Source organism: Culex quinquefasciatus, chromosome 1 (assembly GCF_015732765.1).
Source record: "Culex quinquefasciatus strain JHB chromosome 1, VPISU_Cqui_1.0_pri_paternal, whole genome shotgun sequence".
Lineage (NCBI taxonomy): Eukaryota > Metazoa > Arthropoda > Insecta > Diptera > Culicidae > Culex > Culex quinquefasciatus.
This window is the reverse complement of record NC_051861.1, coordinates 90,237,953-90,254,697: the sequence shown is the minus strand read 5'-3', so window position 1 is coordinate 90,254,697 and position 16,745 is coordinate 90,237,953. Positions and strand designations below refer to the sequence as shown.

Sequence of the window (16,745 nt, the reverse complement as noted above, 5' to 3'; positions counted from 1 at the left end):
AAGTGCATGTTCTTTAAAGTATGTTAACCTTTAATCTTTGTCAGTTTCCAACTTTTGTGTCAAGATAACTTATTGAAAACACGTTCCTCCACAAAGGAATTGTACAGAACTATTCAAAAGAATGTAAATATATATAATTTAATAAAATATTATAACCGATGTTTTTCACTACTGGCAGCACTGTCGACAATCCCGTTCTCGTTTAAATATCGTTCGATTCAGTCGTGGTCGTCGGGATCTGGATGAACAGCGTTCGACCAAACACGGGCTGGAACAGCTGCAGGAACCGAGCTGACCGGATGGCGGAGTTCTGCAAAGAAAAAAAAAACAAATCAATGGTCGACCATTCCGTCCCGATAGCTCAACAGGAACCCACCGTGATAAAATCTCCAACAAGCTTGGCCGCAGCCAAGAACAAATTCGTGGCGTTCCCGAACAACTTGCCCGGAATCTGCAGCGTCACCTTGCCATTCTCACCGACAAGACGATCCTCGCCGTCTCCACCGTCGACTGCGTTCTCGTCCGGATCCGGGTCGTCGTCGTCGTTCGCCTGTCGAGCCTGTTTGCCCCTTTTCTTCTGGATCTTCTTCTGCTGCAGCGTTGACTTCTTTTTGGTGGATGGAGGAGGAGGTGGTTCCGTTGAGGGTGCTAGCGGTGGATCCGGAACTCCTATCCGGCGTTGGCCTAGGTACAGGGAATCTAGCACCTGGTTGGCGGCCGCCAGCTCCTCCGGTTTGAATCTTCGCTTGGGGCGGTGCACGAAATCGCTGAGGGAGTCCTAAAGGGGAATTAATAAAGGAAAAGGCATTTGTATTCTTATTAAAACCCAATAATGGCATGTTATCACATGTCCTGAAACACTTGTTTAAGGAATTGAAGAGTAATTGTGAAATTGCAATTCTTTACAACAAACAACAAACAACAAACAACAAACAACAAACAACAAACAACAAACAACAAACAACAAACAACAAACAGATGGAAAAAAATTATGTACGAACTTGCTGGAAAATCTGTTATTAAATGTGACATTGTTTGCAGTAAATCCACTATGACAGATTTTGATTTTTTGTTTCCTTTTTGTTTCCTATCATTATCATTATCGTTATTTCGATAATTCTATCGGCGATAATCTTATCGCCAATAATGGACTATAACTCATTTTAAAATTCTTTCTAAAAATGACTTAATTCAACTATATCTTGTTGAATTTTCAATGCTTTCTAATTTATTTTGAAAATTTAGTGAGTTTCAAAGTAAAATATGTACTTAAAATTGTTCACAAAATACCCTATTTTTTGGAAAATACTCAAATTTTGATAATTTGGAATATGTTTATTAAACGAAGATGCTTTTTCATAAATTTTTTGTGTTAGGCACTTAAAATTTTCACGAATTAACGATTTTTTTTGTTCTAAAATACTAAAATTTTCATGGGTATCAAATGAAGCAAAAATTTGTTTGCTTTATCTCATGAACAGAGTTTCTTTTTGGAAAATACTAAAATTTTAACAAAATATTGTTTTTTTCGAAAGTGCTCAATTTCTTTAAATTTCAATATGAGTATCAAACGACGCAAAATTTTAAATGAAGCCTGCACAATTTGAATGTATGTATGAAGCATGCAAAACTTTACTTCAGTTGATACCCATGTAAAAGTTTTGAAAATTTGAGTATTTTCTTGAAATACAGTGATTTGTGAGAAAAAAAAAACCAAACAAAGAAACTCTAATGGATTGAAAATCAAACGAAATATCAACCGAAATGATACCTATATTGCATATTTTGATAATTTAAGTACTTTTGAAAAATACGGCATTTTGTAAAATTTAAAAAAAAAACTCTTATAAAGAGCAATTCCATGCCAAATAGGGAATCGGTTGTACCCGACCCTCTCCGATTTCAATGAAACTTTGTAGACATGTTATCCTTCGCTTATATAAGCCATTTTTGTGTATATGGAGCCAGTTCCACTCGATAATGACATTTGAGAAGGGCGTAAGTGTTTTAAATATTTTTGTAATTCGGAATTTAAATATTTCTGTATTTCGAAGCCGTTGCATCGTATCAAAAAGTGGTCAAAGACAAACTTGTAGGAAATTGGACATGTTTTCTGATAAAAATACACTGAAACAAAAATACACGCCACTTTTATGTCATCTTTCAATTTTTAAGTTTAAAAATTAAATTTGAAGGTGATGTCACGATTTTTCTTCGCTCAAAATTTTTGAGGAAATACCCTAAGATGTTACCAAAAGACTGACGAAAAATGCAGGATGGTATGTCCCTCCTAAAAAAATACAAAAATCATTTACTAAAACTGTTTTTTTTTAAATGGTCAAAACGTCAAAATATTCGAAAACCGGTAATGGGAATCGATTCTCCAGACAATTTTACATAAAAGTCTCCCTATTGACCATTGTCCTATGTCCAATCCTTGTGAAGATACAGCGGTTTTAAAAATAAAAATGTTGAAAAAACGGGTTTTTTGTGGTTTTTGGCAATTTATATATGACAGACTTTGTTTTTCAGTCTCTTAAATATTTTTACCGGAAAGCTCGTCTAATTTCCCATAAGTTTGTCTTTGACAACATTTAAATTGGATGTATGAGCTTGCAGATATAAGCTAATTACATTGCTCATAATTGAAAACATCATATTTTTTCTGTGTAGTATAGTAACCTGGATAGTAAATTAGCTTATATCTGTAAGCCTATACATCCAATTGAAATGTGGTCAAAGGCAAACTTATGGGAAATTGGACGAGCTTTCCGGTAAAAATATTTACGAGACTGAAAAATCCAGTCTGTCATATAGAAATTGCCAAAAACCATCAAAAAACCTATTTTTTCTACATTTTTATTTTTAAAACCGCTGTAACTTCACAAGGATTGGACTTCGGACAATGGTCAATATGGAGACTTTTATGTAAAATTGTCTGGAGAATCGATTTCCGTATTCGGTTTTGAAAATTTTGACGTTTAGAGCACTTTTCAAAAACAGTTTCAGTAAATGATTTTTGTATTTTTAGGTGAGTTGCTCCATCCTGCATTTTTCGTGAGTCTTTTTGTAACATCTTAGGCTATCTTCACAAAAATTTTGAACGAAAAAAAATCGTGGGCTCCGCCTCAAATTTGACTTTTAAACTTAAAAATCAAAAAATCTCATAAAAGTTGGGTGTTTTTTTCTTTCAGTGTATTTTTATCGAAAAGCCTGTCAAATTTCCTACAAGTTTGTCTTTGACCACTTTTTGATACGATGCAACGGCTTCGAGATACAGAAATATTTAAATTCCGAATTACAAAAATATTTAAAACAATTACGCCCTTCTCAAATGTCATTATCGTGTGGAACTGGCTCCATATACACAAAAATGGCTTATATAAGCGTAGGATAACATGTCTACAAAGTTTCATTGAAATCGGAGAGGGTCGGGGTTTTGAGCGAAGAAAAATCGTGACATCACCTTCAAATTTAATTTTTAAACTTAAAAATTGAAAGATGACATAAAAGTGGCGTGTATTTTTGTTTCAGTGTATTTTTATCAGAAAACCCGTCCAATTTCCTACAAGTTTGTCTTTGACCACTTTTTGATACGATGCAACGGCTTCGAGATACAGTAATTTTTAAATAGCAAAATACAAAAATATTTAAATACCTTACGCCCTTCTCAAATGTTATTCTCGAGTACTATTGGCTCCATATACACAAAAATGACTTATATAGGCCTATGATAACATGTCTACAAAGTTTCATTGAAATCGGAGAGGGTCAGGTACAAAAGTACCAGAAAAAAATCCTGATTTGAGCTGGAATTGCTCTATATTGACCTCTTGGAATGTATAATTTAAATTTTTCCTCTAAAATTATGGTAATATTAGATAATAGAATAAGTAATACTTAAACTTTTTTTTTTTTTTTTTAACTGAGTGAAAAAATTCAAATAAACAGCACTCAATTTTCAATCGCTGATTGCTAAAAAACTAATGGTCCGAAATTTTGTCTTAGTTCTGAAAAAAAAAAACAGAAATAAGCATTCGTGCACAGGCAAACGTGGATTGTTGGGAGGTTGAAAATTTGGTTAGTTGAGTTTTACTTCTTTTTTGAGTAATTTTACTTAAAAAAATGTTTACAAAGGTATACCTGATGAAAATTCATTAGAAACTGATGCTAATTCATCAGAAACTGATTTAAATATATAAGTTCTTGATGTAATATTGCTCTTTTTGACATAAAAACTGTCACCAATGTCTGATTAATATCAGACATAATTATATTGAGATCTACATGTGCAAACAAATGATGAAAGATGGCTTCTTTGGTCATGAGGAAGCCACCCTAAAAGTTTAAGCCTAAAATCAGAACAAATGAATTTCATTTCTGGTTTTGATAAAGATTTGTTCTAATATCGAATGAGTAAATGCCTCAAGTTGAGACAACTATGTGCAGCTGGATTTTATAAATATTTAGATGATTTAGAACCAAACTGCATTAATATCTCAAAATTAGTCAATTGACCACTTCTATTTTATTCAACCTTGTTTTTAAAAGATTTTGTTTTGAAATTATTGAGCATATAATTATGGTGCCCCTTAACTTTTTAAAGCTGCTGCTGCTGATGTTGCTAATTCACCAAACAATCTTGCAGCATGCAAATTACAGGTCTTGCAAAGCCCAACCCTCGTTCAAATCACTTTCATCCGACGCACATCTTTATTCGCGCGCGCACCCAATCATGCGTGTAATATGCGTTTAACCGGTGCGTGTACGTTCGTCGATTACTGTCCACTTGACAAGTTATCACCTTAAATTTCATAGCGATTTACGCCAGCTGCTTTGTGCGGGTTTGGTGCGTGTCTAACTAGGTTTTTTTTACGTAACCCAACGTCAATTTTCGGTCGATAGTTGCCTTTAAAGCCTTCTCCTATCCAAATTTAGACGAAAGAAAGACAAAAAAAAGTTTCCAAGGTGATCTGAAACTTGAAGGTATCAATTAGTTAAGCTCAGCATGATTTTTTTGGGGTTGAAAGTTCATCACCTTAAAATCGCAATCTTTCGAAAGCTTAGAAGAACGTGTTTGTTTCAGGCTAATCAATACCTTGCAGCTGTCGGCAAAGATTAATCTACTTCCAAAATTAATCCACCATATGAACCTGTTGGTCAAGATCTCTCGTTAACCTCGTGCTTTTCTAATGCTCAACTTTTAACATTCTCAAGTCAAGGTTTTGAAGTATAACTCTCCTAATGAGATTCCCAGCAGCACCCCTTTCTACCTTGCTGACAATCTACAATCATTGGGCAGTACAGCACCAGGGTGAAGCCGGTAATAAACTGGAAGTGTGTCACTTTTTAACGTTTGTTGACCGTCCATAAAGTTGCAAATTGAGCAGTTTAAGAGGCCTCATTATGCGGTAGCAAGAGCCACTTCCGAGTGATGAGGTGCATCGTAAAGGTGATTTTAATTTCGTTCGTTGACGTCTTAATTTAATACTAGTTTGAATTTTGTTGTTGTTCTGAAGCGATATTATGTCAAAAAGAAAAAGAAAACACTAAACTCGATTGATCAATGCAAATGGAAAGAATTATTAGTAGAGTTCTAGTAATGATTGTATGGAATTCCAAGAACATAAATTATTCAAAACTGTATCAACGTATTCCTAACCCGATCCAACATTCCTATAATTTCACTGCCGGCTTTTAAATGTTTTAAATGTTTGAAAGTCAACGATAAAGAAGAGAGGAAACAAGATATCAATTAAAGAAAAGTATCGAACACGTGCTGTGACCCCAAACAGTGCACCCTAAACACCTCATCGTCACAGCCGGAGGGCATCACGTCCACCAAACCCAGTTAATCACTTCGCTTTACCGCCTACCAGCCATCACCATCATCAACATCCAGCAGCATCCTCAAACCCAAAGTGACAGCCTCTAATCAAATTAGGCAATATTCCAGTGACACACTTTTTTTCTGTACATAGAAGCTCTTTGATGGATTTAGTTTTTGGTATTTTGTCAAAAAAAGCTCGTTTGTCCAATTTGTCTTGTTACCTAAAAGATTTGGGTATATTTAAGTCGGCCTGCAATTAATCAAACCCCAAACGGACATAACGTGACAAGCTTTGCATTTTGTTTGACATTGAAATACCGTGTGTTATAATGTGATAAGAATTGTTATTCAATATTCAAAACACGTCAAAAATTTCACAGTTTACTTAAAATTATTCAAAATAATAATTGTGATTTTGATGGACTTTACAAACGGGTTGCCTACTAAGATGCCATTGTATTACCCGTACCCATTTCGCCACTTTGTCAGACTTGACGTTAAGTGGAGACAAACCCCGAAAGGAGTGAAGGAATCCCAAGAGGGCGTCAATGAGATAGGGTCTTTCATAATCGACCTGACTTTTTTGCCGGACGTATGAATCACGGGGTGGTATCCCTTTAAATCTCATTTACTCTGTAGAGAAAGTTGAAAGCATGTTTGCAACTGTTAGAGGCAAAAAAAAATCTAAAGAAGATTTATTGAAAGCAATTATTGAAAACTGTTTTTACTCTCGGAACAACCCTATGCAAAAAACCGCAAAAAATTGGAAGCGTGACGGATCGTGGTTTGTGCGTGACAAAGAAGGTTTGCCCACCCCGTTTGAATGAAGTCAGTTGCAAACTAACCTCTTTGAACCTGTGTCACATCTCAACCGTATCGAGAAATATGAGGGTTTATGTGGAGTTTAAATATATGCTGCTTTATTATTTATGGTAATTTGACAACAGTTACTTAGATACTGAATGATTTTCTATGGTTACACGGTATTTTGTTCACAAACCTTTGCAATTTAAAATTAACACATAAAACAAGAAATTTGTACAGCTAAAAATCAAGCAGAGCAATTCAATTATTTTTCACAATATTTTTTAGAGATTTTAATAAGAACTTTTTTTTATTTACCTTTTTATATCGATTCCAAATGTCAAGATAAGCCAGTTTGTATAATTGATTTCTCCATGCATGGCTCTCCATTAGGGTGCCCAGCATATGGGACTTTTTCCCAAAACCTCGCTACATAAGTTGAATACTGTTCTTTTAGCTATTTTAGGACTCTGGGCCAAATATAAGCAAAATTGGTCAATGTTTACCCATTGATACTCGAAGGTAATTGATCTGCACGGGGTGCTTCTTCCATCAAAATATTCTCAAACGTGAAATTGTAAAACATACCAAAACAGTAAAACTCGATCCTGAAAAGTTATTAGCGATTTAAAAAAGTCATTTTTGTATGAAAAACTTTTTTTCTCCAACTTTAGGCTCGGGTATCAATGGGTTAATCTTAACAAATTTCGCTCCAAATTTACACAGATGCTTAAGGCCGATGCAAATATTTTTCAAAGTTTTTGTCCCTCGGCTTTGACCGGGATCGAGTGAGGGGGGGAGGGTGTTAATGTTTTTGAAAAATATTATTTTACCCCCTTAATTTTCGGGCCAAGTTTTGAAAGGGACGGGGGGGGGGGGGCGTGACAAAAACTTTAAATAAAATTTGTACCAGCCTAAAATAACTCAAAAAACCGCGTTTTTCGCTTGTAGGGCAGAGGGTCATTTTTTCTGGGCACCCTACTCCCCATATAAACTTGGGAGCTGTGCATATAAAATTGCTAAGAATACGATAACCCATAACTGATTTGGTACGTTCAACTGAAATTTTGGTAATAATTAGAGATAGTGATTTTCCACGGCAATTAAAAATATATATTTAATCTAAATTTGTATTAATTACAGCCGATTGATGCTAGTTGTCCTTCAGGATGTGACTGATTTTGCTGTATTACTAAAGCCACCTGACAAAAGACAAACCATTTTTTGTAAGATTTTTTTGTTCGCTTTGTGTAATTCATGTATGTTTTAATTTAATCATGTATTATGTCTTGTTTGTAGAACCCTTGAAAATGATATTATATATATATCGAAACGTCGGGCATAAAAAACAAAATTTTCGTTTTACTTGCTACTGGGACTGATAAGCCGAAAACTAAATTTGAGAATTGATCCACCAGTCGATAGCACTCTTCTATTCAAAATATATTTCACGGCTTGCCAATTAAAAAACATTGTAAATTTACGGCAATGTCACGTACCTTCAAATTTGTTTGAAATAAGCGCATGTTATTCAAAAAGAATGCAGCAATTCAAAAATATAATCCTTTGACACAAAAAAAACAAAATCGACGATTTAGCTATCTTTATTATAATTTTTTTTCTCCAAAATGGATCGCATTCAAAACAACAGATTCGGCAATTTACAATTAGTAGAACAAGTCGTCGCCGTCGTGCTAACTTGTCGTACGTGCATTTTGGGCCAAATTGAGTTGAAAACGCCATCTTGTGCAACTCACAATGCCTCATCTTTTGCACTTCACAGATCCCCGAAATTCAATTTGAATCCTGCGATATTCAATGAAATCCAAAAAAGCTCCGAAAATTGTTGTCACTTTTCATACGAAAGTGGTTTCAATCTTGTCGTGCTATCTTGTCACTCCCTGAAAATTGATGTTGGCAACTGGCCAAAGGAATTTCAGGTCAGAACGCGTTTGACGCACGTATAAGCTAGACTACCGTAAACATTTGTAATTATAACTCGGGACCCCAGCAACCAACATCAACCAACCTTCGGAACAATGTACATAATGGTTAGCCAAACAATGATATGATCATTTTACTATTGTAATTTTGAAATGATTTCTAACTACTGAGCAATTCTCTAAGAAATCGGTATTTTTTCTTCAATTTTAAATTTAAATTTTAATAAACTTTTTTGGTGCATTCGGCATGCCCAAAGAAGCCATTTTGCATCATTAGTTTGTCCATATAATTTTCCATACAAATTTGGCAGATGGCCATACAAAAATGATGTATGAAAATTCAAAATACTGTATCTTTTGAAGGAATTTTTTGATCGATTTGGTGTCTTCGGCAAAGTTGTAGGTATGGATACGGACTACACTAAAAAAATGAAACACGGTAAAAAAAATTTTTTGCTGATTTTTTATTTAACTTTTTGTCACTAAAACTTGATTTACAAAAAAACTCTATTTTATTTTTTTTTAGTTTTTGATATATTTTAGAGGACATTAAATGCCAATTTTTCAGAAATTTCCAGATTGTGCAAAAAATCTTTGAGCGAGCTATGATTTTTTAATCAAAACTGATTTAAAAAAAAATGAAATATTGGTCGCAGAAATTTTTCAACTTCAAATTTCGATGTAAAATCAAATTTGCAATCAAAAAGTGCTTCAGTGAAATTTTGATAAATTTCACCGTTTTCAAGTTATAGCCATTTTTAGGTAACTTTTTTGAAAATAGTCGAAGTTTTTCATTTTTTTAAATTAGTGCACATGTTTGCCCACTTTAGAAAACAATATAAGCTGAGAAAATTTCCTATATTTTGCTTTTTTGAACTTTGTTGATACGACCTTTAGTTGCTGAGATATTGCCATGCAAAGGTTTAAAAACAGGAAAGTTGATTTTTTTGAGTCTCACCCAAAAAATCCATCATTTTTTAATGTCGATATCTCAGCAACTAATGATTCGATTTTTAATATTGAAATATGAAATATTTGTGAAATTTTCCGATCTTTTCGAAAACAATATTTTCAAAATTTAAGAGTCAAGACTAACATTTCAAAAGGACCAAACATTCAATATAACGCCGTTTTAAAATGTTAGGCTTGGTTTTAAATTTTGTAAATATTTTTTTTCGAAAAGATCAGAAAATTTCACGAATGTTTCATGTTTTAATATTGAAAATCGGACCATTAGTTCCTGAGATATCGACATTAAAAAATGGTGGGTTGTTTGGGTGAGACTTAGAAAACATCAATTTTCTTGTTTTTAAACCTTGCATTGCAATATCTCAGCAAGTGACACGACATTAACAAAGTTCAAAAAAGCAAAATATAGAGAATTTTCTCAGCTCTTCAAAAATATTTTTTTCAAGAGTGGGCAAACATGTGCACTAATTAAAAAAAATTAAAAACTGCGGCTATTTTCAAAAAAGTTACCCAAAAATGGCTATATCTTGAAAACGGTGCAATTTATCAAAATTTCACTAAAGTACTTTTTGATTGTAAATTCAATTTTACATCGACAAATGAATTTGAAAAATTTTGCGACCAATATTTCGATTTTTTGAAAAAAATTAATTGATTCAAAAAATAATAACTCGGTCAAAGATTTGTTGCCCATCCTGAAATTTTTTGAAAAGTTGGCATTCGATGTCCTCTAAAACATATAAAAAAATAATAAAAATAATGTTTTTTTGCAAATCAAGTTTTAGTGACAAAAAGTGAAATAAAAAATCCCCAATGAAAAAATCGAATGACCGAAATCTGAGAGCTCTACCGGCAAAAAAATAAATCACAAACCAGATATAAAAAGTGTACTTTAATTACATATTAAGGCGACATTTTTCGAAAGAATGAACTGTTTTTTTTTACAATTTAAAAATACATCAAAAAGCTTAGAATAGAATTTCAAAAGGTTAGAAAATTTCCCACAAATTTTGTTTTTTACTATCTTGATAGGACAGCTGGTTGGACACTTTTTTTTAAATCTCAAACCCCCCTCCTTCCTCTGAAGTACATCATCTATTGGAGATGAAATTTTAAGAAATTATAGAAAAGTATGTATTTTTGAATTAAACTTTAAGTAATGATTTGTCTGAACAGTTCAAATCATAACCTATAACTTTGCCAAGAACATCAAATTGAACAGAAAATCCCTACTCAAGATAAAGAGTTTGGAACATTTACAAGCCCATTTTGTACGATATTCCCGCAAAATTTTATGAAGCCATGAATATTGAACTAATTGAACAATACAAAAAATCTCGAATAAAAATGCAAACTACAGAGAACTTCTGTCATAACTTTAGACAAAGTTGCCAATTGTACAATTACAACGCCTCATTGGCTTAAAAAATCTCTGTTGGCTCTCCTCTCTTGCGTACGAAAGATCGATAAAAGGAATCTAAAAAAAATCATCATCAAGAATATTCGGCGGAACATCTATTTCACAGCTACACTTGCAGGTGTAGCGTACCACGTCGAAAAATGAATTGTTACACCCAACTGGCAGTCGCATGATTGTGATTCATGGCGGCATGAAAGTATATCAGAATCTGCATGAAATTTGTCCTCATGCATTTTTTGCGATATAGGAGTATGACATTTTTGCCCGTTACCGACAATTATCGACATTACCGACGGCTTTTTGGTTGTATTTCACAAAAAAACACTTAGCAGAACGAGGATTGAACCACCAACTTCTTGGTTATTGATCCGACACGCTACCACCGCGCCATGGATGCTTGATGAAAAGTGAGTGAAAGAGCACCAACATATGCTTCTCTTTGGAGTGTTGCTCGGGGACGGGCCAGCTTTATATGTGTTGGTGAGAACTGCAGATCACTGAAATTTTTACACGCGGGCAAAAATGATCTACGGGCTTGCTGCAAAAAATGTTATAAAATATGACATTTTCTGCAGCAAATCCAATGTTGCAGATTTTGAGATATATTTTTCCTTTGGGTGTACTTTTTTTTAGATATGCAATGTGTGTAAACAAAACGAAATAAATAATTTTAAGTGGCACTAACAAGAAAATTCACATAAAATCATCAACTGACTTTCTTTCGCCTTCTCTCTCTTTCGCGGGCGAAGAAAGTTCGCAAGCGAAAAGGATTTATGCGATTATTCCATCCCTGCTGTTGAGCAATTTTAATATAACGAGTTTTTTTGCTAGCTCTGGTAGTATTTTTTTCAAAAACTTCATGGTTTATATGGTTTGAAATTTTAAAGAAATAAATAAATCATGACAACATCGACATTTTAAAAACACTTAAATATGAAGACCTTAGATCAGACATTTTAATGAGTTTTTACCACGAGCCCTTTTCAGGCTTCGTTTCGATACGGTTCAAATTTGGGGGCGTCCGGTATCCCACAAACTAACCTACCTCAACACACAGTAGTTACTCAACCCGTTAATGACAGCATACCCAAATCTAAGGTCACGGTAAATGACCACGTTGATTACACGTTAGTTTCCATCTTCTACGTCGTAGGTAGCTGCGCGGGGTAGTGGCGGTAACATAATGACAGATCAACCTGCCAAAATAAGAAATCGCCTAAAACAGTCACTTTTCCCGTGTGCCATCTAACCCTCCAAGAAACCGATCTTCATCAGCAGATATGACGCTTTTGCTGCCGACTGGCGAAAAACCCATAAAAGAAGGTTAATTGCCGGTTGTCAGTCATCTGCCATTTTTTCGCACCAAACAGTCAAGCAGAAACGGTCTGTAATGTCTTTCTTGCATCGCTAATGCACAATGTCTTTCTTCGCGTTTCACTAATTGTTATGCACTTCACACCGGCTCTTTGTCGTTTCCTAGGACTGGGTGCAATTCTAAATTAAGGTGTTGTTGTCACTGGCAGCAACATGGTTTGGAGGGTTTCTTGAAGGTGTGTCCTCAACAATGACCATTGTCACACGTGGTTGGTGTTGGTAATCAGTACGTGGCGAGCATTTTTGAAGCATGGACTGATGGTCAAAAGAAACTGTGACTCCTACACCTTGACTGACCTAACGATCTTACTTCTTGTTGAAATTTGTTTTTTGAAGACATCATAAAGTGATCCAAACTTTCATATTATAAAAGGTTTTCAAATCACTGATCTGCCGGTCACATTAAATCGGTGTCATTTTTTGCTGTATTTAAATTTCAGCCGTTTTGTTTTGATCCCAACCACAAACACAAAAAAAAAACCATTTCTTCACGAACGCCATCGGCACCAAATGATCCACATTACACGCTCACAACCGATCGATGATAGAGGTAATTATTTCACTTATTAAATTTCAACCACAATCACAATTATCGTCCATTGTTTCATTCTTCTCCGCACACCGCGTTCACATCCCAATTATCCGTTGCTCACTAACCTCCGACTTGAGCGGGTCGATGCGGTCCTGGTCCGTGATCGACCTGGCCACGACCGGTGGCACCGTGAGGACATCGGTTCCCACGACGAACAGGGTCACCAGGGCAGCCCTCAGCAGCCGCATCTCAACCCTGCTGCTACCAATCCAGACGGTCCAGGTTCGATTCCCCGAAGAAAGAAGGAACCAAAAAAAAACACTTTCGATTTCAGAACCTCGCGGGCGCGCGCACTCCGAGTCGCGAGAGAGAGAGATGCGAACGGTTCAGCAATTTCGCCACAAATGAACCCGCGCACGCGGCCCGCAACTCCTTCCAGCTCTCAGGTCTGAAGCACGCTGCATCAACGCTGTTCAAGACACTTGACTTGGTGCGCGGGGTTTTTTGCTGTTTTTTGTTTTGGTTATCACTCGCGGTGCATGAATGAAGCTATGATATGATGGGTGGGACAGGGTTGGGAAGAGTTTTTGGTTCACAATGTTGTAAAATATGTATGCAGGAAACCTGATATTGTATGTCTACTTCTCAACTTTTCGACTTCAACCAGGGCCGCGGGACAATAACAAGAAAGAAATTTGTAAAATGAAACATACAAAATATTTCAGAAATTTTTTAACGAGATCGGCCGATTTCAATTATTTGACACATTCTTCCGTGACGTTACAACGGGCTGACATTTATTTTTTCAGTTTTTTTCACTGTAACTGGAAAATTTCAAAGAAAAGATCTCAATGTTTTTACAGATTCTGAAAGTACGTTAAATTTGCCATAAGAATCAACATTGGACTTAGGATTTAATTTTGGTTGCTGTGCTACGATAGATTATGTAGCATGACGTTACAACGGTGGAGAATTTTGATCCTTCGATATATTTTAGAAAAGGCTGTGGTTCTACTCTGATAATCAACATAAATTTTACTTTTTATGTTTTTGCCTTTCTTACTAAAGAAAGGTATAAGTTTTACTTTATGGCTGGACATCATTTTCATCTTCGTAAATATAACAATTCAGCATGAGTTTTCATCGGAAAAATCGTTAAAAAATCCCATTGCATTGATTTTCGACGCTCTATCGATTCACCTTGACAGATCTCGTACATCTCCAACCTTCGAATTTTGAGAAAATAAATTTCGTGGAGTTCGAGTAATGTCCGTGTGTGGTACAATTTTGGTAAAATTTTGTGTCGCGAAGTCCTCGGCTCCCCTATTTTCGATTTTGATTGTTCCAAGTGCATTTGAAAGCTGGTGTGCTGAACCCGGGTCATTTTGAGGCCTGTTTTAGAAATATCCTTCTGTTTTCGGATATGGCCAGACTTTTCAATGGGCCAAAAAAATAAGAAATATCATTAAATGAGTGTGCCAAAAATCTTAAATATTACACCGACACTATTCTTAGGCGTCCTAAGCAACGGGAAAGCAAAGCATAAATTAATGGTTCTGAATTCTTTAAATCCTAGCAAATTGTTATACAAAATATATGTTGTATTGTTGTCAACAGCTTGTTTGATACTTAAAGAAATCCGTTAACTGGAATTTTAGTTCAAATTTATGAGATTATAAGCTGAAGCGAGTTCTGGATTTTAGTTTCAGTTATCAGTATACAGGAATCGAAGCAAAACAAGATAATTTAATTTGGAAAATGTTGTAAAAATTGTATGGAAAGACATTTTTGCGTCTTAAAATTTTATGTTTCAAGTAAATTTAGATGTAATAAAAATGACGATACGTAATCTGTATCTTTTGGCAAAAATTTCTGATCGACAAACTAGAGAACTATTTAAAAAATTGGAACAAACACACATTTATTTTTCAATATTCAAATCAGTGTTTTGTTTTCCTTCAAACCAATGAAAATTTGTATGCATGGCCATTCACAGTAGTTTTTTTTTTTGAAAAGTTCAGAAAACTTTTTATAAATTTGTCCAGGAAACATTGCAAATTGGAAAATCAATCAATTTTTGATCCTGGTTCTAAAAACATGAAAAAACTTAAAAGGCAAAATGTCTTGATTCCAAAAATTTACGAAATAATTTTTCTCAAAGATATTAGAAAATTTCATAATTGTTCTATATTTTAACACCATGGCTGACAGGGTTGTGGTGTCTCATAAAATCATAAATAATTGTGGTTGTGTAATCAAAAATGTTTAAAATACTTAATTGATTATTTATTGTAAACTTTTGTTTATACTGATAGCAAATGTCTTGGTGCAAATGTCTTAAGGGGTTACATACATGTAGAAATTCAAAAATTTCCGAAAATTTAATAAATCCACTAAACAGATGATTTTCAATCACTCCTGAAAGTTTCATAAAGCTATTTCATGATTAAACTGAGTAAGAGACGATTTACGTTAACGATTTTGCCATGTGCAAAGCGAACTGTCGAACTTTGTGAGCGTTTTTCTCTGAACTCCCAGTTGATTTACGGGTGCCACGATATCTCAAGATGGGATGGACCAAATTGGCTGAAATTTGGGATGAAGACTCTTAAGACATATTCCGTGTGCATGACGAAGCCGAATTTTGAAGTTTTGCTTTTTGAAAAAATACAAAAATCTTAAACTGGCGATTTTTTATGTAAAAAACATAAACATATTTTTATCTTTTTTCAAATATTTTTTTTTGAAAATCGGGCTTCGTCATGCAGACAGGACCGGTTTAACGAGGCTTTACCAAAATTTTGAGCCGATTTGGTCAAAGCAGTGTTGAGATATAATGGCACCCATTTTTTGAAACTGCTAACTTAAGGGGTTATATACATGTATTTAGGCAAAAAAGTCAGAGGTTAGTATGAGCACACACATCAACTTATTTTTAATTCTTTTTCATGTATGTATGTATGTATGTATGATCCCCATACCCGCAGGCAACTTGGTCCTGAAACACATGTGAGCGCTAGGTGAACAATTCGATCATCTTTTACTCCGTAATCTGTACACCCACGTGCATAAGTTTTTTTGCACGAATTTTTTGCTACAAATACCGGCGCATAGATCAAAATGGTTTCCCGCTTCCCTTCCCAAGCGCCGGAAATTTGTAGCGGGTGTAGGGACACTTCGCATAGACGCCCTTGCTCCCATCACGTCACTGAGGGTATGGAGCGACGAGAAATTAATAAGCATGCCCCCCTAGTCGAACCTTCATTAGAGAAGCAGGCAATCCACAACTCACAGCGAACGACCAAGGGAACACCCTACCGCGTATATAATAAGGTTGGCTTGGTTGTCTTTAATGAATTGTCAATATGTGTGTGTAAATGAAAGTGTTCTTTTGTAATAAAAAGGAAAGCTCTCACCAAATTACGAATTCTTCGCATCCAGATGGGCATTTTATTCTTGCAGTCCAAGTTTTTTCAAGTCCATCTTTGAATATCCACGAAAGCTTCATTCTTGAGTTGCTCTTCTGTTCCTGGCACTGTTCCCGCCGTTTCTCGTGTTGTTTTTCAGGCAGCACCAATCAGTTTTGGCATGTTGGACAGCTTCCGGTGGGTCTTCTTAGAGATTCGATCGATCAGTCTTCACCCGGCATTCACCCGATTGATGATCTTGTCTCGAACACGACGACAAAATGGCCGGAGGTTTGGGATTTCCACTCACGGCGCGGATGAAGCAACTTTCTTCAATTTCACCTGACGCACAACGAGTTCCGGATCATTCACAAACCCTCAGAATGACTTTTAAACCAGCAGAAACGACCATCTTGTCGCAAAACAGGGCTCGGCGATGCTCCCGGAAAAGATGCCAAAACCTCCG

General features: G+C 35.3%; 1 protein-coding gene across 1 annotated transcript; it reads right to left on the bottom strand.

Annotated features, from left to right (window-relative positions):
- Nucleotides 1-36: 36 nt before the first annotated feature.
- On the bottom strand, nucleotides 37-13,318 carry LOC119765036. Its single transcript, XM_038248099.1, has 3 exons — nucleotides 12,998-13,318; nucleotides 377-778; nucleotides 37-310 (listed from the first exon to the last, which is right to left on the bottom strand). The coding sequence occupies exons 1-3, from the start codon at nucleotides 13,118-13,120 to the stop codon at nucleotides 203-205; spliced, it is 633 nt and encodes a 210-aa protein (XP_038104027.1). The 5' UTR covers nucleotides 13,121-13,318; the 3' UTR covers nucleotides 37-202.
- Nucleotides 13,319-16,745: the final 3,427 nt, after the last annotated feature.